This window comes from Peromyscus eremicus, chromosome 7 (genome assembly GCF_949786415.1).
Source record: "Peromyscus eremicus chromosome 7, PerEre_H2_v1, whole genome shotgun sequence".
NCBI classification, from domain to species: domain Eukaryota; kingdom Metazoa; phylum Chordata; class Mammalia; order Rodentia; family Cricetidae; genus Peromyscus; species Peromyscus eremicus.
The window spans coordinates 77,617,554-77,640,882 of record NC_081422.1 but is presented as its reverse complement, the minus strand read 5'-3'; the positions used below and the strand labels follow the sequence as shown (position 1 = coordinate 77,640,882).

Here is a 23,329-nt window from a genome sequence, read left to right as displayed (position 1 = left end):
GAAAGTTAGGAAAAGACATTGAGCAGGCTTCTGGAATCTGGTGCCTGTGGTATGACACCTTGCACAGCCTTGGTGCAGTGGGAAGGGGCTTGGACCTGCCTAGGCTCAGTGTGCTGGGCTTTGCTGACTCCCCATGGGAGACCTCAATTTGGGGGATGTGGGGATGTGGGGATGTGGGGTGGCTTGGGAAAGAGGGGGGATGGGGGTGGGGGTGGGAGGAGGGAGGAGGGGGGGTCTGTGGATAGCATGTGGAGTGAGTAGAAAATTTCTTAATAAAGAAAAATGAAGAAAAAAAAAAAAGACATTGAGCAGATATTCCTCAAAAGAGAATCTGCCAATAGAGAGCATGGACAACATCAACAGTCAACAAATTATTCATCAGTTATGCAAATCAAATCCACAGGGAGGTATCACCACACACCCATGAGACTATTCAAAATTAAAACACACACACACACACACACACACACACACACACAATAAGACATGTTGGCAACAATATGGAAAAGCTGGAACTTCCTGGCACTGTTGGTGTAAAAGGTATGGAAGGGGGTTCTCTGGCTAGTCCCTAAAATAAATAAATAATTAAACAAACAAACAAACAAATCCAGAGCTACCATATAATCTAGCAACCCCACTTCCAGTTATAAACCTAAGCAGCTGAAAGCAGAATCTCAAAAGAACATGTGGGAGCTTGTGCTCACAGCAGCACTATTCAAAATGGCACAGGAGCAGAAGCAACCCAAAGACTCCTGATAGATGAATGAATAAAACGTGTGACATAAACTTAATGCTATGCAGCCTTTAGAGAGATTAGCACAACACGGATGAACTTTGAGGATATTACACTAAGTGAAAGAAGCCAGTCACATGAAGACAAACATTGTATAAGCCTACTTACATAAGTTTTCCAACACAGTCAAATTCACAGCTAGAGAAGAATGGCAGTTACCAGGCCTAGATGAGGGTGCAAAGAGAAGTTGCTGCCTAGGGGATTTAAAAGTCCAATTCTGCAAGGCACAACATCCCAGGATCTAGTTCACAACAATGTGAGTAAATTCAATAATGAAGTGCACACCTTAAAATGGCTGAGGCGGTAAATTTTATGTGTTGCACCACACACACACACACAAAGGCTTTTAACAATAAATAAACATATGTGATGATCTAAAGCATCTGTGTGCTGATGGGGAGGAAGGAGATGAATGAAAGGGGAGTATTTTCCTTCTGTAGAGAGGCACGCTCACTTGTAGTGCATTCCATGTCCGTTCAGAAAGAGAAAAAGGCTTAAAACCTCTAATGTGAGGTCTAAATGTTTCAGAATCCAAACCAGACATTAAAACATATCAAAAGAGGTTGAGAGGTTCAGGAGGGCCAGGTCCCATCACCAGATTCCTGCCTCACAGTGAAATGCTGCAGTGAATCAGGCTAGTTAACAGAGCTACACCAGCTTGGAATCTTGGTTGCAAATATCTGACAAGGATGCTGGCTGCTGGGAGGAATTTAGGGAGGTGTAACACCAGCTGAGGGAAAAAAAATCCATCACAGCTGGAGAAATAGTTTAAAAACCAGGAGGAATTCTTGTTTCCTCAGTAGGCAAGAACATCTTCAGGCCACACCCTAGGTTCAGCTATAAGAGCCCTAGCTAAGCCAGGCCCCAAACCTTCCTGCACAGGTACCATTGTAATGAGCCTTCAACAGTCCCCACGTTTCTCCATCATTCCCCCAATTCCAGGAGGAAGTGACTGTTATGGGAGCCCGTTCAAGCAGCTGGGGATTCCCAGGAGACAGGCCATCCACATCCTACACAGAGGGGAGCACGTGTCTTGGTAACCCACACTGGTTACTAAGGAGCTTAGCAGGTGTTTGCTCTAGGTTTCATCCAGCTTAAAACTAAGTGGGACATTTCCAGGAAATCTTGGGTAGGACATTTCCAGGAAATCTTGGGTACAGCAGGTTCTGCAGACTGTCGAGATCCTGTCACTTACAACATGACATTGCCCACAGTTAGCCAACCAGATGAGACTCTCATAAACCACCACTGGGAACCAAGGTGTCTAAACGCAGGTAGAGAGAGGAAGCCCACTGTCAGCTGCCTCTCTGATGCTCTGGGAAAGTCATAATTATCTGACCTTGGGAAGAGCAGACATCATCTTTAACACTCCTGGCCCCTGCAGTCAGATGACAAGACACCAGGCTACCACCTCCACCTGGGGCCTCGGCTGCTGAGGCAGAACAGCAGCCATTGATCTGGCACAGTTGAATCAATATGAAAGCCAGCTCCCACACAGTCTACCCGAAGAAGTCCCATACACTCTGTGGAGCAGAGGCTTAGATGTCAGAAAGAGGTTAAAAAGAAGAATAAAGTTAACCTTATTTTACAACATTACAGTCTTTTATACACCCAGTACAAACCCCTGTCCTAACCCAATGCAGACCGCTGTACCACGACAGCAGCAATGTTACCTACCTCTCTCCTCACAAAAGGTCAACAAAACAAGGAGTTTAAAACCAGAAACAGAAGCTCATTTTTGACACAGCTCGGAGCATCAACAGCCTAAACCTCAACACAGGCAGCCAATGAACGGGGAGGTGGTGACGGATGTGTCAGCAGAGAACAGCAACGGCTGGGTGTGCAATGGCAGCACCTGCAGAAGTGAGCCAGAACGTCCAGGCCATGGTCAGTGGATCCACCGGCTACTGTGAAGGGCCACGGTCAGTGGATCCACCAGCTACTGTGAAGGGCCACGGTCAGTGGACCCACCAGCTACTGTGAAGGGCCACGGTCAGTGGACCCACCGGCTACTGTGAAAGGCCACGGTCAGTGGACCCACCGGCTACTGTGAAGGGCCACGGTCAATGGACCCACTGGCTACTGTGAAAGGCCACGGTCAGTGGATCCACTAGCTACTGTGAAAGGTCTGGGTAGTGGATCCACTAGCTACTTTGAAGGGCCTGGGCAGTGGATCCACAGGCTGGCTATTGTAAAGGGCCTGGGCAGTGGGGATGGAAGACTACAGAAACAGCAGTTGGCTTCCCAAGATGCCTCGCTCTCCTCTAAGGAGTTAGAAGGTTAATGAACAGACTTGTCCTCTGGAAGCCAAAGGTTTACAAATGTGGACACTGAAGAGGGTAGGATGGAAAGAGGTTTGACATAAAATGAAGACAGAGACTTTTCCCACTCCCTCACTCTGCTGGCTCGGAACCTTGGGAGCAGGATGATGCCACCAAAGCTAGCGACTGAGGGGCCGTTCTCTGCTAGTGTCATCTGAGAAAAGACCTATAGATGCTGCAGCAGAACCCACAGAAGTAGGTCATTCTACATCACTGCCCACCCGGAAGCATTGTGCATCCACATGCAGACACAGGTACAGCTTTCTACAGATGAACAGAAAGATCTGTACATGAACTAAGCACGGGGAGAAAAGAACGAGCCGGGGGAGGGATCCACATATCACAGACCCAGGAAGTGCACGGCCCTCAGCCCAGTCCAAGCACCAAGACCCAAGAGAGAGGAAGAGGAAAAGGAGAAAGAGGAAAAAGAGGGAAAAGGGAAAGAGAGGAGGAGGAGGAAAGGGAAAGGAGAAGAAAAAGAGGAAAGAGGAAGTGGGTAGCAATAAGGGGGTGGGGACGAACCAGCGTAGACAAGGACAAGAGCTGCTACAAAAGGAAACTTCAAAGAAATTACACTGAGTATCCTCACTGAGTTATGGCCTGGCATTCATACCATAAAACATAACATTTAAAAGGGGAAAAAACAGAAGGGGGGTGTGTGTGTGAAATAATATACCCTGAAAAGATTAAGACACGAATTAAAGAAATCTCCCCTAGAAAACAAAAAGTCAAAGACAATAGAAGGAAAAGATAAAAAAAAAAATACTACAAAACCAAGGCCCGAGTGAACGGACGCTCAGGAAAACGGTAGCAAGGAGAAGAAAGCTTTCAAAGGGAATACTGGACGAGAATGTAAGTCCCACTTACAGTTCCTTCAGCACTCAACAATGACCTGTAGGAAAGACTTCATTCACTGGTGATTCGCCAAGCAACCTTGAACTGCATGCACATGCGTGCAGCAAACCTTCAAATTCAGCACAGCAGAGACTGACAGACACCCCCGGGGCCCCAGAAACGGCAGTTGACATCTGAGCTGTGTCCCTGGAGACCAGATGATCATGAAGCAACAGTCACAGTGCTTCCTCACCAAGAATTCTGTGCCTAGGAATGATGTCACGAAAAACAAACAAAACAAAAGCTTTTCATACCAGCAGCGTCCCAGGGAAAGACAGCACCGGCGGCAGCGTCTGTGTTAGGCTTTCTGACGTACTATTTTATTGGGCTGCTGCAAAAATCACTACAGTTTCCGTATTGCCGCAATTTGTGATTCGATACTGGAACACATCCTTAAATAAATACGGCTATGTGATACATAACTCGAAGGTCCATTTCTCTCTTCCTCTCTTTTGCTAATGATTTACTACCGGATGTCTATTTTACATGTATCGCATAGACAAAAAGCAAATTCAGGCGATTTCTCATTTGAGTTCAAAATGGACTGTTAAGGAATAGGGACAACTAACTCTCAGCATAACAACACGTTTGTGTAGGAACTGCTGAGGAACAGACAGGTAGGTGAAACTTCCATAAGCACTGTAAAGGCGGGCAGAGCTTGAAGCTGAGGAGCAGAGTGTGGTCACGGCAGTCGACAATGACAAGTCGAGAGTGGCCGCTAAAGCCGGTCCTCTTATCATCACAGAGAGGTCCGTGTGGACCATTTGTGGCCATTTGGCACTGAAGCAAACAGGAAAGGTGGAAAGGCCTGCTGAGTGGGTACCTCATGACCCGACCAGAAGAGGAAAAAGAAAAACCAGCCATTTGGATCCATTGTCCTCTGCTACTCTGTGAAATCACAGCAAGCCGTTTCCCAGCTGGATTGTGATGGGTGATGAAAAGTGGATTGCACACAACTGGTGATGGCCAGCTCACCGTCTGGACTGAAAAGCTCTACAGCATGTTCCCATGGCCAAGCTTACAGCAGGAGAAAGGGGCCATGGTCACTGTTTGGTGATCTCTGCCCATCTGATCCACTACAGCCAGATACGATTGGACCTTTACACCTGAAAGGTAGCTCCACAAATGGATGAGACGTACGGCAAGCTGCAAGGCTTCCCCGAACTGTCCATGGGAAGGACCCATTTCCCCACAGCAGTTCCCTGCCACTTGTCACACAACCAGTGCTTCAGAAGCTAAACAAACTGGGTTACCAGGTTTTGCCTCATCCGTCACATCACCTTGACTCTCCCCAAGCAGGCATCACTTCAAGGATCTTGGCAACTTTTTACAGGGAAACATTTAGGGAGCAGCCAGATAAGCAAAGTTTTCTGAGAATTAGTTGATCCCGAAGCACAGATTTTTACACTACAGGAGGAGGCAAACATTTCTTATTGACAAAAATGAGTCAATTAAGTAGTTTTTATTTTGATTAGTAAAGACGTACTTGAGCCTAGTCAGAGTGATTTTAAATTCACGTCCTAACCTGAAATTCCTTTTGGGCTAACCCAATCCTTGCAGCTTTGTTCTAAGCTGCCGTTCACAAGCATTTCGGCTAATCCCTCAGCTTGGTCATCAAGCCACATGGAGTATAAGCGCTGGCCGTCAGGAACTGTGTGTACCCTTTGTTTCTCGCATTTCTCCAATAAAGTACAAACTCTTGATGTTATAACAGAATCTCCGAGCCTTATCTTCACGGGATAACTTATGTAAGAAGAGCTTTGCAAACAGTCACAACCCTTGCGCAAAGAGCAGCCCACTAGAGCTGGCGGGTAGCTCTGTGGTGGCGCACCTGGAGATGAGGGGGATGGCTCCTGGTACTAAACTTGAAAAGCTGGGAATGGTAGCACACACCTGCAATCCCACAACCTGGGAGGTGGACAAGATCGGGAGTCCAGGATGTAACGAGTCTAAGGATCAAAAAACTGAGGCTTAAGGCGATAAGAAACTTTTCACAGATACCATGGACAACACCAGGCAGACGAGTGTCATGGGCACAGGACTCGGCTCATCACTACTGAGATGCCTGTGTGCAGGTGGTTCGAGGGCCTACGTTCTGATCTCCCCCTCTCTTCTATGACTCTACAGCCACCAAACATAGTATTACTCCTTTCTCCACCCTAATGACAACCCGGCTACTTAACAGCATCAGCATCGGCAACACCCGGGCACTGTAGCTCCTAAAAAGAATTGCATCCCAAAATAGACACGTGTGTATGGAGTTTAAAGCTGTGGTAAAAGCCAAACCCCCAACCTACTCAGTAGGAAGAAGTTTCTCAGATTGTCTTAACCTAAGAAATAAGCTAAGTGGACGACTAGACGAAACTGGCTTTGTTTTCCCATATACTACCCAGCAGGAAGGCACCAAGACAGATTTTAAATACTCACAGTAATCCCTCTGCTGATAATCTTTTTTGAATATGAACTCTGTTTTCTAATCAGCTATCCATGGGGAATGATGATTCAAGAATAATTACCTCTTCAATCTGGCCCAAAAATGCTTTAATGAAGAGACGTGCTTGAAAAGCCAGAACACGGTAAACACACACTCTCCACTTCCCTCCCAGAGCAAAGGAAGGGACAGGGTGGATGGCTGAGAGACACCTTGACCTCAGTTACACACCACACAATTCTCCAGCACCCCCCGTCCGTGATGCAGAACTCCTGACTGCTCTGAGCTTCCCCCTCTGCTAGGCCTATGACCCCAAACAGGTACCGCATGAAGTTACTGCCTTTACAGGATGCAAACTCACTCCGGGTTATCATGCTACAGGTCACAAAGGGACCCAGTGTGGGAACAATCCAGCCACTTACTCCACAGTATCGGTCGCCGTTAAATATCTGAGGCGGCAGAGGGTTGCCCTGTGAAGGCTTCTTCTCAGGGGGGATGTTTTTGTACATCCACTGCCTCTGTTCTTCTGACATGGTGATGTCCACCTCCTCGAACTCTATCTTGTTGGCTTCCAGAAATCTAACCACATCCTGCTGCTTCTTCTTGATCTAGAGGGGAGATAAGCAAGAGAAATGTTTACCCGACGGCGGTAAGTATGCATTTGCAGATTCAACTACTCAGATTGCCCACAGTCAGAAGGGATGTACACAGCCCCCTCACTGTCTATCTAGGCCAGGACTGAGCCAGCTCCAGTGCAGTGACCCCTGCACTCAGACACCCCAGAAGGCTGACACTCAACTCTGACTGCCCACAAGGATAGAGGATGAGGTGGCACGTGAGACGAGACACCCACTTAGTTCCCAGCAGGCCACAGCCACTCCTCATCTCCCTCTGCTAAAAGCTGACATTTATAACCAGTAAAGCTCCCTCGGCTCAGGTCATTTGTAAGCCATGTCTACCCCATCTGAGATGAACACTTTGGTGACCAAGGAGAGCAGCATTTTTATTCCTCTCAGATATTCCACAGCTATAATCATGACCCAGAAAGAATCTTTCATCAGTTTGGTTTGCAAGAGGAAACGCTGCTCCTCACTTCTAGGTGAGACTAAACCGCAAGCATCTTTCAGTCTTAACCCTTTCTGTTCCTCCGACCCTCACGGTTCCCTCTCCAGTCACTAGGGGTCAGGTGTGCTCCTCAGCAGCTTCAGCAGCAGCAGGATGTCTTCAAATGTGAGCAACCTTCTCAATGTAATGGTATGCATCCACTAATTCACATGGAACACCAGTATTCAATGTCTTAAACACAGCATGTTAAACATAAAATATGGTTGCCTTTTCTGAGTGACTGGAGAAGATATCTCTTTTTAAATGTAAGGAATGAATAGCCTAAAGCTTGAAGAACAAACCCTCCCATAGATTTCCTCCACCTCCATCCCCCAAATGCCCCTTAGAAATCACCAGTAGTATGTGACTCTGAGGTTGGAAATCTGGACTATGCTGTAAGCAAACAGCTCCGTCCCTGGGTCCATAAATGTGAACAGGATGGTGAGGTTGTACAGACACAGAAAAAATGCTGGCAAAATAGCCCATCGCTAAGCTCAGGTGCGTGGATTTGAGAATTACTGTGTGGTATTAGAAATCCAAAAGATAATGGTTTCTCAATTTCTTCAATGAAGCCATCTTTCATTTCTGAAATGAAGGGTGACTTTCTTCCCTCACACTGGATACATCATTTCAGAAATATGCTTATATTGGTCTGAAACTTCAACTCAAAGGAGGATAAATTACTCATGCTGCTTGAAAACTAAGATGATTTTATTGCTTGCGTCTTCCAATTAAGAGTAGTTCCCCAGTGTTTGATCAAGGTCTGATGTGCATGCTACTAAAACACTCAGTGCCATCCTCCTACCTTATAGCCTTCTTTTGTAACCCTCCCTCTGCCCTGAGGGACCATGCACATTTCTGGGCAGGTACACTCATGTATACCTGATTTTATATACATATATATATATATATATATATATATATATATATATATATATATATATATATTCTTGACTATAAAAAGGCCCATGTTTTGAGATCATAAAGCAATGGTCTATAGTCCTACTAACTCAGGTGACATATGCCAAAATTCAGAGGAGGGGAATAGAGCCCAGGATGTTAAAACTGACCTTAAAAGGGGTCTCATAACTGATTGTGGGTAGCAAAAAAACAGTATAAGGTTTTGAACATGCAAGGGGCCAGATATTAATTCAAAACCCAACACATAATAAACCTGAGATGTTTCTGACAGCACTGACCCATGAGGTCAATGACTTCACTGCAGCCTGGGTTCTGAACACACAATGAATTATCTTGGTATGGTCTGTGAAGGTCATCACAGCACTCAATACCAACAGATGCTGCCTGAAGCACCTTGGCTGGACCCTACTGTCCAAGAATATAAACACCACAGCATTTTATATTCTGTATACATAAGATACTTAGGTATATTATGTTGTTGGCTATTTGGTCTATTTGTATCTTTTGTTACTGGAACAGCACCATGCAATGAACAACGAACTCTTGTCTCAGTCTGTTTGTTATGGTTGCTATAACGAAACGCCACAGACTGGACGACTTAGGAAAAGGGGGAAAGTTCGTTTCTCATTAATCTGGAAGCTGAGAAGCCCAGGATCCAAGTATTACGGAATAGGTATCTGGTCAGTGCCCATTCCCTGGGTCACAGACGGAACCCTTTTCTATGACGCCACTTGGTAGAAGGAACAAGACAGCTCCCACATCCTTGAGGGCACTAAACTCATTCCTTGCCTCCCAACAGCTTTCTCCTAATTCCGTCACATCAGGCAGACATTTGAGGGGGACACAAATAGTTGGACTACAACAGTATCTTTAAAAATGCTCCCAGTGCATCTCCAGATACTGCTTCAGGTAAAGGCCCTATGAGTGAAACTCTGATCCTCCGGTCTCAGCGTCTTCAGCACACCCCACTGGCATGTGTGATCACAACAGGCACTATGAGTGAAACTCAACTTTCAAACTACACAGATAGTTTTCAGGCTCATGATGGACCCATGCTAACCTGCTTTCAACAAGGCCACAGCAGTTTACAGGACCATGAGTAGTGTCTCAGAGTGTCTAGGTCTCAACACCCTCCCTCTTTAGAGCCAAGACCTCAAAGCTGTGGGAAATGACTCAGAACACTAAAACTCAAAGACATCAGAAATGAAGGGAGGTTTCTCCCAGACAACAGTGATGATTGACACACAGTACTGCATAGAGTAAACGGTAAGAGAGAATGTCTTAGTCAGGGCTACTATTGCTGTGATGAAACGCCGTGACCAAAAGCAACTTGGGGCGGGAAAGGTTCATTTCACTCATAGTTCCATATAACTCAAAAGCAGTGAGGGCAAGAACTCAAGTGGGCAGGAACCTGGAGGCAGGAACTGATACAGAGGCCATGGAGGGGTGCTGTTTACTGGCTTGTTCAACCCTGATTTCCTATAGAAACCAGGGGTGGTCCCACCCACAATGGGCTGGGTCCTCCCACATCAATTACTAATTAAGAAAATACCCTACAGGCTTGCCTACAGCCTGATCTTATGGAGGCATTTCTCTCTCACCTGAGGCTCCCTCTTCTAGGGTGACTCTGGTATGCGTCAAGCTGACATAAAACTAACCAGCACAGAGACCATCTGTATTTTAAAAAGAGGCACTCAAAGAGATTTCATACCCTGCAGCTTAAGAACAAAACAGGAATAGAAGCAGAAGCAATCCTGTTATGAACCATTAACACCATTCTGGAAAGATCTATAAGACTGATCAATAGGTTTCAGAAAGTGTAGACCAGGCTCCTCCTCCTCCTCCTCCTCCTCCTCCTCCTCCTCCTCCTCCTCTTTTTTAGCAAAAACAATGAAGAAAATATTTGTTATATTGAAAAGAAAAACTCTTGAAAGTCATGTAAGAAACTAACAGGAAGTGCAGGGAGATTAAGGACCAAGTGGGGAGACAAGTGGGAGATGAAAGGGACTGGAGATTCAAAACCAAGTGGGAGCCTGTGTGACTATTCAGAAAGTTAAGAGACAGTCAGGGGACAGACTAGAGTCACACAGAGAACTGCCTGTGGGGGCAGTAAAGTTCCCCCAGCTAACAGGAAGACAACTCTAAGCATGTTGTCATTGACCTCCAGGTTACTTTTACTAACATGAAAGAATAACCAGGTTGAGGGAGACCACAGAAGATCGGCCAACACTCCAGTGAGTTAACCAAATGGACAGGGTAGGGGAAATGTAACCCCGGGACCACATATCCCAGAGGATATCTGTGTCGCTGGACGCAGGAAGGAAGATGAGTAACAGCACACCGGTGTTTATATGCTGCAGAGTGTGGTCTGGAACTGTGGGGCCCAGGCTTGCACGGGAGGCAGGGCCACGGAGAACACCCAGCCTGAGGGGTGGGCCCCAGGTGACAGCAGGATGTGCTGGGCGGGACACCAGAATCCACACATAAACAGTATTCCGAGATCATTTCCTCCGCATGAAACGTTCTGTTCTCTCCAAGTTTCGAATTTTCTGGGATGAAACACACCTTACATGCAGTATCTTTTTCTTTCCATTGCTGGGCAAATGTTAGAGGGGTAAACTGTAGGACCACAGTTGGTGACTCCATCTGTGTCAATTCATCCACGGGTAGAAGGTACATGCAGCTCACACTTGCTTTTACTCAACTACACTCAGAAGCCATTGCAGACTATAGGTATTTACCCATAACCAGTCCCACTGAGACTGCCCTTGCTCAGCTCCGGAAACCAGTTTTCCCCAGAGTCTCTGGAGCAGGAAGGGATCCCCAACACAGTTCTGGAGAGACAAAGGCAGCAAGCCTCACAAATGGACACAAATGCCAGCTAGGTGTGGCTGTGTCTACCAGCCCAGCACACGGGGTGCTGAGAAAGGAGGGTCGAGCGTTCTTCCTTGCAGAACTGCTGACATGGTGAGCAGGCGATACAGCAAACAAACACCATCTGCTAGGGATGAGGAAGGAGAAAGCCTCACACCTTCCAGCTGCCACCCCAAGCTTTTCTTTACCCTGAACTTTCCTTATTCGACAAATCAGCCCCTAATAAGGTAAGTCTGGGTGACAGAGAGAAGACGATTGTAGCAAATTTGAGGCTAGTCTGGTTTATACAGAGAAGTCTAGAATGGCCAGGACTATATAATGAGACTCTGTCTCAAAAAAAAAAAAAATCAAAATATTAAACAGATTTACATTTCTGGTTCACTTCCCCAGTGAACCCTCCTCACCCACTGGAGTTTTTAACCAGCCATTCTAGTACTTCCTACTCCTTTTCAAGTCCTTCATTTGTTTCTCCACAGCTGGCACTTGTTTTACGTCTGCACATTTGTCCCCCCACATGGACTATAAACGCCCGGTTCCGTCCACAGTGCATCCGTCACATGATGCCTTGCACACAGTGGACGCACGATGCAGATCTGTTGGTGACCACACAAGGTTTTCCCAGGTCCACAGTGCGTCTGTCACATGATGCCTTGCACACAGTGGATGCACGATGCAGATCTGGTGATGACTACACAAGGTTTTCCCAGGCAGCTGGAAGCAAACACTCCCAGGAGCAGCACGAGCTCCTCGGGCATCCGCCCTCTCCGGCCACACTCCGGGTGTTTCATAGCCTGCACGCACTAGCCTGTTCTGCGCTGTTTCCTCACGGCTGTTCTCACCTCTGGCCACGGTGCAGATTCTGTAAGCAGGGACCTGGTGGGCCTCGGTGAGAATGACTGAGTTCAAGACAGCAGATCCCCCTGCTCAGGCTCTGTGCAGAGGAGAAGCTATTCAAACCAAAACAGCAATCTAACTTAACTGAAAGTCAACCCCATGAAACATGGTTCAAACTCCCATTTGCCAATTTTAGAGCTACATGAATTTAAAGGCAGTGTGTCTAGACTCTTCTACCTAACTGTAAACAGCTGCAATGATTCAGAGCAATCTGGACCTTGAATGAGAGAGAACACACTGCTTCTGACAGTTACTAAAGAAGCCAGTCTTAACTACAGAACATTCCTGTTTAAATTCTATTACTAATACTTTTTTAAACACAAGAACATAATGTTATATTACGTGGGGACCCCGAGGGTATCCTGCACCTGCAGGGAAACATGCTGGCATGCTGGGCAGATGCAGCGGCGGGCTGGTGGGTGACCCACTCCATGTGGGCATGGCGGTGGGGTGGTGGGTGGACATTCACAACCCAGACACTACATGCGTGCATGGAAATGGTTTATTATAATAGGGAGACAAAGAGATGATAGGAAAGAGGGAGAGAAGAAAGAGAGAGAGGGAAAGAGAAGAGAGGTCGAGGTGTGCACACCTTGTGGGAGTGGAGAGAGAGGAAGGGGTGGAGTTCTTCCTTAAGAAGAGGCGTCTATGTCAGGATGCAGGGCGGCCCCAAGGGGTGGGGTTTCAAGGGGGCAGATCAGAATATTAACACAGAAAAATGCTTTGTTTTTTACTAATTGCTGGATCTGTAAATAGATTCTAACTAAAAACCAAGCAAGTGTGTTGTTTTGTTTTATCTACTTCTCATTGGTCCCCTTGACTAGATTACCCTTAACCTCTTCCCAAATGCTTCTAGACTCTGAAGCAAACTCCTCAGACATGACTGACAGCAACCTTCCTAACACTGCGGAATGGCAAACCTTTCCCTTTCAGTTATACACTCCCGGATCTGCTGAGGGCCCCACCACCGGCACCTCCGTGTTAATGACAACCCCCCAGGCACCTCAGCAGTGCCCTGTTTGGACCTGTGCTTCAGGCTTTGCTGACAGGACATGGTCACTCAGTGACCCGTGGAAATCTAAGAGAAGATGCTTGTGGCTTTCACCGGTCCCAGCAACCTATGGGGGAGTGAATCAGGAGACAGGCTAAACAAATCACACTGCACTTCACTCTAGCTTAGACCCCAGTCTGTGGCAGTGGCCTCCAGATCAACTTCCGTGCCTCCGCTCTCTTGCAGGACTAGTTCTTCCCCAGGAGGGTGCCAGATGATTTGTATGGTTAAGCAGCCCTGTTGAGTCAGTCCATAGGCTTCCAGATGAGTCACCTCTTGCTTACATTGCAAGTGTGTGTTGTCGCTGAGGAGGCTCTGTGGGGCCTTCGGACTCACTTGCAAATGAGGAGGGATAATCAACGAGATGTGGCTTTTGTTTTTCAAATTGAGATTTAATATGTACAATCGTGGGCAAGCAAGTTTAATTACAGACAAATTGAGCACACACAGAGGACAGGGAAGAAGAAACCTGGGGGTGATGGGGCAGGCACAGACTGGCCTGGTTATAATCAGAGTCCTGCAGGGCGGGAGTCTTAGCAAAATGACTTGGCTTCTCTCCCAGCCTCAGTTGCCTAAAGTGTGAGATAGCCCAGGCAGGACCTTTGCTCTGGGTTCTCTGGGGACAGAAGAAGGTGATGCAGTTAGGACTCTGCTCTTTCTTTCTGTTTCTTTCATTCAAGCATGCTTCCTTTGCTCTCTTTGCCCTAGATGTGACCTTGTGCAACACCATCGAGTGACTTCTGGATGCCTTCAAAGGCTGCAGGTATTGGATGAAACGATTCTTTATGTCGCCTGCTTCCACAGTTCAAACGCGTAGCTTCCTGTGCCCTGAGCGAGATGGATGCTTGACTGATGAAGGCCTTTTTATGAATCTCCAGTTGAAGTTGGGACAGCAGGCCACCGTTGGGAGCACACCCATCGGTGTGTAACGGTGCAGAGCCAGGAGGAAAAGCAGCAGAGAACAGAAACTAAGAGAGAAGCCGACAGAAGAGTAAAGATTCCCAACTCTGCTACAGCACACAGGCTGTCAAACAGAGCCCGGGACAACTTTCACCTTGGGTCCATGGAGAGGGCTGGAAGACCTCCTGTTTTCTAATCCAAACATTACCATGCAGTCATAAAAAACCCCAACTTACTCCACAGCTATATTTCACAAATAAATGAGGAGAAGAATTGTAAGCTACATTTTTTTTTCATTTCAACTATTTCAGTATCAAAAGTGTTTTTTATTAATTCGGAAGAGTAATGAAAAAGCTTGTTTTACACTACAGCAGGGGGAAAAAACGTTCATAAACCTTCCCTCTGTATCCCAACACAAATGATGAAAACCATAGCTCCGCCCACCTGAGGTGGAGTCTCTCTCGCCTTAAATCTGGTTTGGTCATGTGACTTTCTTTGGCCAATGGGGCAGTGGCAAGCCTGATATTTGCATCCTGAAAAGCACTTATGGCCTGGGTTCTTGATGCTATGGAGAGACCTGAGAGCCTACCTCTCAGGCTGCAGGGTTCTAGCTCTGCAAGAGTCACTGTCCCATCTCCCAGGGCAACAGCCAAGTGCCATATATACTTGCTGATGCTGCCTGAACCCTTGTGGTCTCAGGTCACTCTTTCTTAAGCCTCAACTGCTCTTGCACATGCCCACTCTCTGCCTCTCATTCCTGAGAGACTCTCCATAACTGTATTGTAAGTTACCTTAAAGCTTCCCACATAGGAGACAGAGGCAAACAGATCTCTGAGTTCAAGCTCAGCCTGGAAAAGACACAAAACCAAGCCAAACCAAACCAAATCAAAACAGAAACTTCATTCCTACATCAATTCACACTGGCCCAGAGCCTTCCAGGGCCTCCTTGGATGATGGGATGAAGTTCCTGTTCTGAGGTTGACAACCGATCCCCATCAAGTATTGGTCCCAACTGACTTCTACGCGTAAAGGCTTCTCTTGTACCCATCTTACTCCTAGAATTCCTTCTCCTTTCCACTCCCCTCTGCCTCAAATGCCCTCCTGCCTTCTCAGCATTTACCTACTACTCTCCCTACTATGCCCAATGAAGCGCTCCCCTCTAATACAGCGCTACTCCAGCACAGAACACTCTGCACTGACATCCTCTGAACAGCTCAAGAATGAGAGCACACTACCCCCATGCTGTGGAATAATCCTGTACACTGTGAATATGCATTACACTCACTGGTTAATAAAAAGCTGACAGGCCAGTAGCCAGGCAGGAAGTTAGGCAGGAAACCAAACTGAGAATGATGGGAAGGAGGGTGGAGTCAGAGGAGACATCAGCAACTGCAGAGGGAGCAGGATATGCTGGAGGACAGGTAAAGCCATGAGCCATGTGGCAGAATGTAGATTAATAGAAATGGGTTAATTTAAGTTGTGAGAGCTAGTTAGTAGTAAGCCTGAGCTATCAGCCGAGCATTTATAATTAATATAAGCCTCAGAGTGTTTGAGAGCAGCTGCAGGACACAGAAACTTCCACCTATATATGGTGTCCAAACATTCGGCAAGAATTGCAACATAAAACCTGAGAAAGCTTGAAAAAAAAAAAAAGCTTCTAAATGCGCAAAGACAGAGACAAACGCAGCTTCCTAGTCTCAGTCTTACACCAGCCGCAGTGCAGAGACGAGTCTCCTGACAGCTGCCTGCAAAGCAGAGCCGGCTGCCAGCACACCATGAGCTAAGCCACAGGGCTGATTCCTGCAGTCTCTTGCATGGGCCACAGTACAGAGAGGCTTCTCCCAGTCGCTGCCTGCAGGCTTGAGTGCTCAACCAGCATGCTACATGGTGGGTTTAGGGGTTTTGCTCATGCAGACAGAAAAGGTTACAGATATGCAGTAAAGACAAATTCAGACAGAAAAAAAGCCTCTAAATGGGTTACAGTTTGTTTAAAACTATATGTAGGCTTGGGAGAGCAAAGAAAAGGGGTAGAAAAAGTCCTTAAAAAAGAAATAGAGTAAAAAAAAAATATAAGCCACGTAAAGATAAAAAATACACAGAGTCTGAATCCTATATGTTATTGTGTTGTCTTCAGATTTTTTTGACTATTAATGAGCAAATGAAAACTGCTAAAAGACATTTGATTATAAAAGCTACTAAATAAACCAAACTATATGTTTTAAAAATATCTTGACTTCAAAATTTAAGTGAAAAGATGTGTCGCTTTGGGGAGAGGTTATGCTTTTGTTTCCACAGGTAATGAGAGGCTATGGATTCATTTCGGGTTAAGGAAAATCAAGTTTGATCGAGGAATACCCCCTGAAAATCCTGGCTAGAAACATAAAAAAATAAACCTAAAAGAGCTACAAGACATGTGATTTTTTTTTTTGTTTTTTTTGTTTTTTTGGTTTTTCGAGACAGGGTTTCTCTGTGTAGCTTTGCGCCTTTCCTGGAACTCACTTGGTAGTCCAGGCTGGCCTCGAACTCATAGAGATCCACCTGGCTCTGCCTCCCGAGTGCTGGGATTAAAGGCGTGCGCCACCACCGCCCGGCGTGATGTATATTTTACCTGCTCAAACACATAACAAAAAATCATCTTTAACTGACTTATATACAATGTACAATCTATGCTTGTACTAATAGAGATATGTATGTTACCTTTGTAAGTTTATATATTTTCAGAACAAGGGGAACAGATATCAATTAAAACGATGGCCCAGGTGATCCAGCAACCAGAACAGCTTCCAGGTTGCTGACTGAGATGATCGAGACTCACAAAATCTATAGCCAACACTTAACAATTATCCTGATTTTCTCAAGGTTCCCTCAAAGACTACCAGTGCCCCCAATCAGCAGAAGTAGTCTAAAAAACTGCACCCACATTCCCAAAAGATTGGTTATAGATATTTGTCATCATTTAAGAAGGGTTAGTTACAAGTTGTTATTGGTCAGGAAAAAGGTGAACAAAGGAGATTAGATTCAAGGATCTCTTTCTGAAAAGAAAAAGGGGAGATACAGAAAAGATAGGGTAAAAGGGTAGATTACTGAATCTACTTTAATCCAAAAAACAACTATTAATCTAAAACTATTTTACACTGGTATGGATTTTGGTTTATTGACACAAATTTTAAGTTAATTTTGTTATACTGTATGTATGTTTCTACTCTTGTTTGGGGTATTGTGTTTATGCAGCTCATATAGAAATGTAATGTATAATTAAGAAATACAGATTAATAGTCATCTATAATAGTCAAACTTATAGTCATGTCAGGTATGTTTTCAAGGTCATACACAGATTATATTTAGATAGATGTGTTTCCAAGGTCATACACAGATTGGATTTAGATAGATTGTCTTCAAACACTTCAAAGACCTACAGAATATGGCATTTAATATGTTTAATAACCTAAGACTTTTCATGACAGTGAGACATGTCTGCTCCTGGCAGCACCAATCTACTTTAGAAAAGATGATGGGCATCAAAGAAACTCCATATGGAGTTTGTTTTCTTTATGGCAAAAACTAGCCATGTGGACAAAGAACTGCCCTTGCCTCAAATGCTGACAATATATGTGACCAGTAGGACACAAGAAAGGTGACTGCTGGACTTTGCCAAGACAAGGTAGGATGGTCCTTCAAAATTTTCACAGAAACATCTGTCAGATATGCTAGGCCTGTAGGCTAGAGTTGGGTGTCCCAACGTTGCAGAGGAACTCTGGGTAACTATCCAGGAAGTGAGATGTCCCTGTCATTAGGTAACACTTCACTCTTCTGGGGTCTTGGACAGAGTTAAAGACTAGATAGTCACAATTACAGTTTTTGTTAGTTATGATAAAAGATAAATTAAATATAAAACTTTAGACTCACCAAGATAGGATAGATAATTGAGTATTTTCTCTAATTTTGTCAAATACAAATTGACTGAATATTGTAACTGTAATTCTTAATAACTTTTTGTTGTATATAATCTTATGATGATAAAGTTAAAACCTTCCCTTTTAATTAGACAAAAAGAGGGAAATGACAAAAGGGGGAAATGCTGTACACTGTGAATATGTGTTACTCTTATTAGTTAATAAAAAGCTGACAGGCTGGTAGCCAGGGAAAAGCCAAACTGAGAATGATGGGGAGGAGGAGGATGGAGTCAGAGGAACTGCAGAGGGAGCAGGATATGCTGGAGGACAGGTAAAGCCATGAGCCATGTGGCAGAATGTAGATTAATAGAAATGGGTTCATTTAAGTCGTAAAAGCTAGTTAGTAATAAGCCTGAGCTATCGGCCGAGCATTTATAATTAATATAAGCCTCAGAGTGTTTGAGAATGGCTGCAGGACACAGAAACCTCGGCCTATACCCCCATTCACGCTGCAAATGTCTAAAAGCCACAGGTCCTGCTACATACATGATTTCAAATTCTGGAGAGCAGGTTATAGCTGCTATGCCCATTTGATCTTAAATGCTTTGCCTACACTTCTGCATATGATGAATCTGTAGAAACAATGGCTGTGAATCTGCAGAAACAATGACTGTGAAATTGCCAAGGCCTGGACTACAGCCCTGAAATCAGCCATTCATCCTACACCTAAAGCATTCCATCACATATCACCTCTCTCATCTGACAAGAAAATAAGACAGACAGCCTACTAATGTAACTTACCAGAAAAAACTCAGTATGTGAGTGATAGTGGAGGCAGGACTAGAACCCATATCTTTTAAAAAGCTGAGAACCACTTCCCCATTCTGTCAAATTATGTGAATTCCAGAGTTTATGTCATGTGAAGATACAAAATCTAAAGCACCATGTATCATTCCAAACAATTACCTTTGAGACAGTAGCAAGGAATAATACTCAAGACTTTAGTAAATTTGTCCAAGAAATGCACAAGGCATCATTAACCAGAGTTATGAGGACAACAGTGAGGAATGGGGGATGGCGGTGATCTCTCAAGCATATCAGACTGAAATCACGATATAGAATAAAAATAAGCATGTTCAATATGACCAAGAAAATAGAAGGGGGAGGAGTGACTGAAAAGATCAAAACTGGTCAGAACTGATAAATACAGTGAAGTTGTGGGATACTGCACCAACATATACAAACAAAAGCAGTATTACTGGCTCTATGCCACTTCTCCTCTTTATACAGTCCAGGGTCTCAGCCCAGGGAACAGTGTCACCCACAGTAAACACAAAAGACAAGGGTCAAATATTGATGAAATGTGCCAAAAAGGAAACCCTCTAACACTCATGACCGGGATGTGAGTCAGTGCGGCCACTATGGAAGACAGTGTCAACAATAAAAAATCAAATTACCATGTATATCTCTCCTGTGGGGTATACATCCAAAGGAAATAAAATCATATACCAAAGAGATGAATGCACTGTCATGCCTATTCACTACAACTCACAACAGCCATAGAATGGAAACAGCTTAAGTGTGTTAGACCATGGGCCTGCCCCTTTAAGATGCCAGTCACTCTAAGAGACCAGATTTGGCAGCCTAGAGAAATAAGGCCACACTCCCTGAAGCTGGGTCTGTCTCTCCCTCTCTCTCTCCTGTCCCTGTCTCTGTCTCTGTCTCTGTCTCTGTCTCTCTCTCTCTCTTGCTGACAGTTAAAGGCCAGTGCTGCGGTGTGGCTTTGCACCTCATCCTTGAAACTACAAAGTAAGTGTATAATCCTCCACAATGCCCGGCCCTTGTTGCATAGGATATGTCAGAGTAAATGGTGTAGTGTGAAACTTTCCACCAGAACCGTGCCAAAACTTATGAATGCCGGAATATCCCCTCTGTTCCCAGGATTTTCTGAGGTGTTCTTTTCCCTTCCAGCACCCCCTCCCCCAGTCTATTATCTATGGTGCCTGCCTTGCTTACTCTTACTTTATGCTATCTCTCGTAATGAAGCTTCGTTCCAGGCAGTAAAGAAAAGCTGCTCTTTCCTGTTAAGGCTCCATCACATCGTGTGTCTCTGACACAATCCTCTGTCCCTCCCAATTGTGCTTCCACCTCTATCTGGATCAGAGTCCCCATGTCTGGGAGGACTTCTCCCCTAATAAAGTGTGTTGTGGCTTGTAATTTCATGCCAGCTCCTTCCCAAGCCTGCCACTCTGATTTCTAACAAAGTGTTCATCAGCCGGTGAATGGATAATGCAAATGTGGTTTATAGACACAACAGAATACAACTGTGTCACAAAAAGGGACAGAATCCTGTCACCTCAGCAACATGCCTCAATGGGGGTCACTATGTTAGGAGAAATAAGCAAGGCACAGAAAAACAAGTACCACATAGTCTCACTCAACATGGACTCTAAAAAAGCTGACTGCACACAAGCCAGGGGCAGAAAAATGGCTGTCAGAAGCCTGGGAGACTGACGTGAGAGGGATGTGGGGAACGGCTGGGTGATGGGTACCTAGGTATAAAGTAGAAGTAAGTTCTAGCGTTCCATGGCATGGTGGTGATGAGGGACAGTGCTGTTCACCAGAAGAAAATGATGACGTTGGAGGACACAGGTTTTCAATGACCAGCACCCCGTGTGCAGGCCTGAAATATCACGTGGCTCCCCAAATAATAATAAAGTCCTTTCAATTTCATCACCTGGGTGATGTTACCGTTCCTACCCACCTCGTTCACTCCTGCTCTCTCCCTGTCTGTGTGCCGGAGAGCAATCCCAGGCCTTGAGTGTGCCGGGTAAGCGTTCTATCACTGAGCTAAATCTCTAGCCCCATAGTTTTTTCTTGACCTGAGTCACATTTTCTCTCTTATGTCTAGAAGTTCGTGTTGCGTATTAAAAACTGTAGCTGCTCATTCTACAGCGTTTGGAGTCACTGTTACCTTCAGTTTTGTTTTCCTTTGAAATGAAAAAGTAGCAGAGGGCTGTGGCTGAGGGAGAGAAAGGAGAAACAAACAAACACACAAACTCTGGTGGAGGCTTCGCAACATAAGCGCCCCAAAGACCAGTTCGGGTCTGTGGCCACAGGCTAACCGATCTGATGCTACTGCCAATCTAGAAACGAAGACGAAATTAAAATCACATTTTTTCCTCTCACAGAGAGTACAAACAGACAAAAATGCTCTCCTTTGTTTCTGTAAGAAACAGCTGCAGGCATCACCGAAGTCACTGTGTGCCAAACAGAAAGTGTTTACAACCTCAAGGAGCAAGGATACACTACACAGAGCGACACGCTCTAAAACGTGTAAATCAGTTTCAAATGAGCAGTTATTCAAAGTCCAGACTCACGGTCTAAGAGAAGGCAAGTAGAAAGTGTTCCTGGGGAGGAGGCTCAGTGGGTAGCACACAGACATGAGGAACTGAGTTCAAACCCACAGTAACAACACTACAAGCTAGGCGTGGCTGCACATGCCTGTAACCCCAGAGCAGCGGTGGACAAAGCAGGAGGATCACTGGAGCCTGCTGGTCGCTAGCCTGGCCCTAAACAGCAAACTCCGGGTTCAATGAGAGACCCTGCCTCCAGGGAATAGGGCAGAGAGAGGAAAGAGCCCGCCTAAATTCCTCTTTTGGCCTCAGTAAATAGACCTGCATATATACGTGTATGCACATGTATGAAACACACCACACACACACACACACACCCCAAACAAACAAAAAACCCCTAAGGGCTGGGGACCTAGATCAGTGGTAAGATATATGCACAAGGCCTGGGTTCAAGTTCCAGCACACAGGACTGGAAGCAGATAAAAGGAATAAAGAGAAAAAAGTTTTATGTGGATATATCAAGACAATCAAAAATCTCAAGCCAGAGATTCACTAAATGACATTATGAACCTTTTTAAAAGTTATTCCCATGGTCAAAATGTCACCAAAGGACACTTTCTTTTTCCTAGGTCCAGCCTCCTCGGCTTGGAGATTTCCCAGGTATTCACTCATCCTGAAAACATTTACTAGAAAACGCGGTATAAAGCATGCCAAGCCCTTGAATGAGTCCTGACACCACTCCAGCTTCTGACTCCACCTGGGCCAGACCTCAGCCATCTTCCTTCCTGCACACTGAAGACCCAGCCCAGCCCAGCCTCCCAGAGTCTCAGTGACAGAGGACCAGTTTAGTGGTGCTTATGTTTGAATATTCCTATCTACCACACATAGATACTTTTAAAAACAAGGAAAAGAAAATCTAGAAATATAAAGTAACAACTAACACCTAATAGTGTTAGAACACTAACACTAACAATAATAGTGACAGTTTCCATCACTCCGGTTGAGAAATGTAGAATTACCCTGTAGAGTTGCTATGGGAGTTTCCAAGTGACTCTCCTCAGCTGCCATACTTACTACCTTCACCCACACCTCTGGGGGGCTCTTCAGACATTCCTCTGGGTCTTCCCTTGGATGTTTGTGTAAGGATTCTGTTCTTAATGACGTCATCAGCCTGCGATGGCGTCCCAGCCTAAAAAGTGGGTGGGCCCTCTGTGCGGCCCTCTCTTTCCTTTCTGCTCCTTCCGTCTGTCTTCTCTCCCTTTCGCTCCCCCCCTTCTCCCCACTCTCTCTCTCCCCTCCCACTCCCGGTTCCCTGTTTGTTCCAACTACACTCCATCCCTCATCACCCACTCTTCCTATTCTTTTAGTACTATCGACTTATTCCTCATGGTTCAGCCCCAAATGCCCAGAATCCCTCAGGTGGATTCAGAATCCCCACTGCACAGCCCCACGTGATCTTATTCTTCAAGAGACACGTGGTGATGTCTGGAGGAATTCTGGTTGTCATAACTGCTGCACGCACAAAAGAAGTCCCCAGCCTAAAGTTCAGCAGTGCTGAGGATGAAATCCTGACTTATGTTGACTCTATCCACTAGATCACCTCCTTCATCAAATCCTATCCCAACCACAGTCACCACGACCTGCCATTTAATGGCATAAGTCTCACTGCTGGAGTAACAGCAGGATGCTTCTGGCCCTTCCCACAATGTAATCTCGAGCTCCTGGGGATGATGGGGTCAGCAGTGCCACATGTGCATCCTGTGGGTCTCCGGATGGTGACTGTAGTGTTGCTGCCCGCTCCACACCTGGCAGCTAGGAGTCTCTTGCTGGCTCTAAGTAGCTTCTCAGTGCTTGGTCTCTGCTTCCTCTGAAACCTGGATCACTTGGTGATGAGACA

At 45.5% G+C, this 23,329-nt stretch overlaps 1 protein-coding gene across 1 annotated transcript in view; it reads right to left on the bottom strand.

Moving 5' to 3' along the window:
* Sh3bgrl2 (SH3 domain binding glutamate rich protein like 2) overlaps positions 1-23,329 on the bottom strand; it is a 63,545-nt gene that overhangs the window by 16,327 nt on the left and 23,889 nt on the right. The window contains exon 3 of the mRNA XM_059269060.1: positions 6,862-7,047. Within this exon, the coding sequence (XP_059125043.1) occupies positions 6,862-7,047 (186 nt within the window). The remainder of the gene's footprint in view (positions 1-6,861; positions 7,048-23,329) is intronic.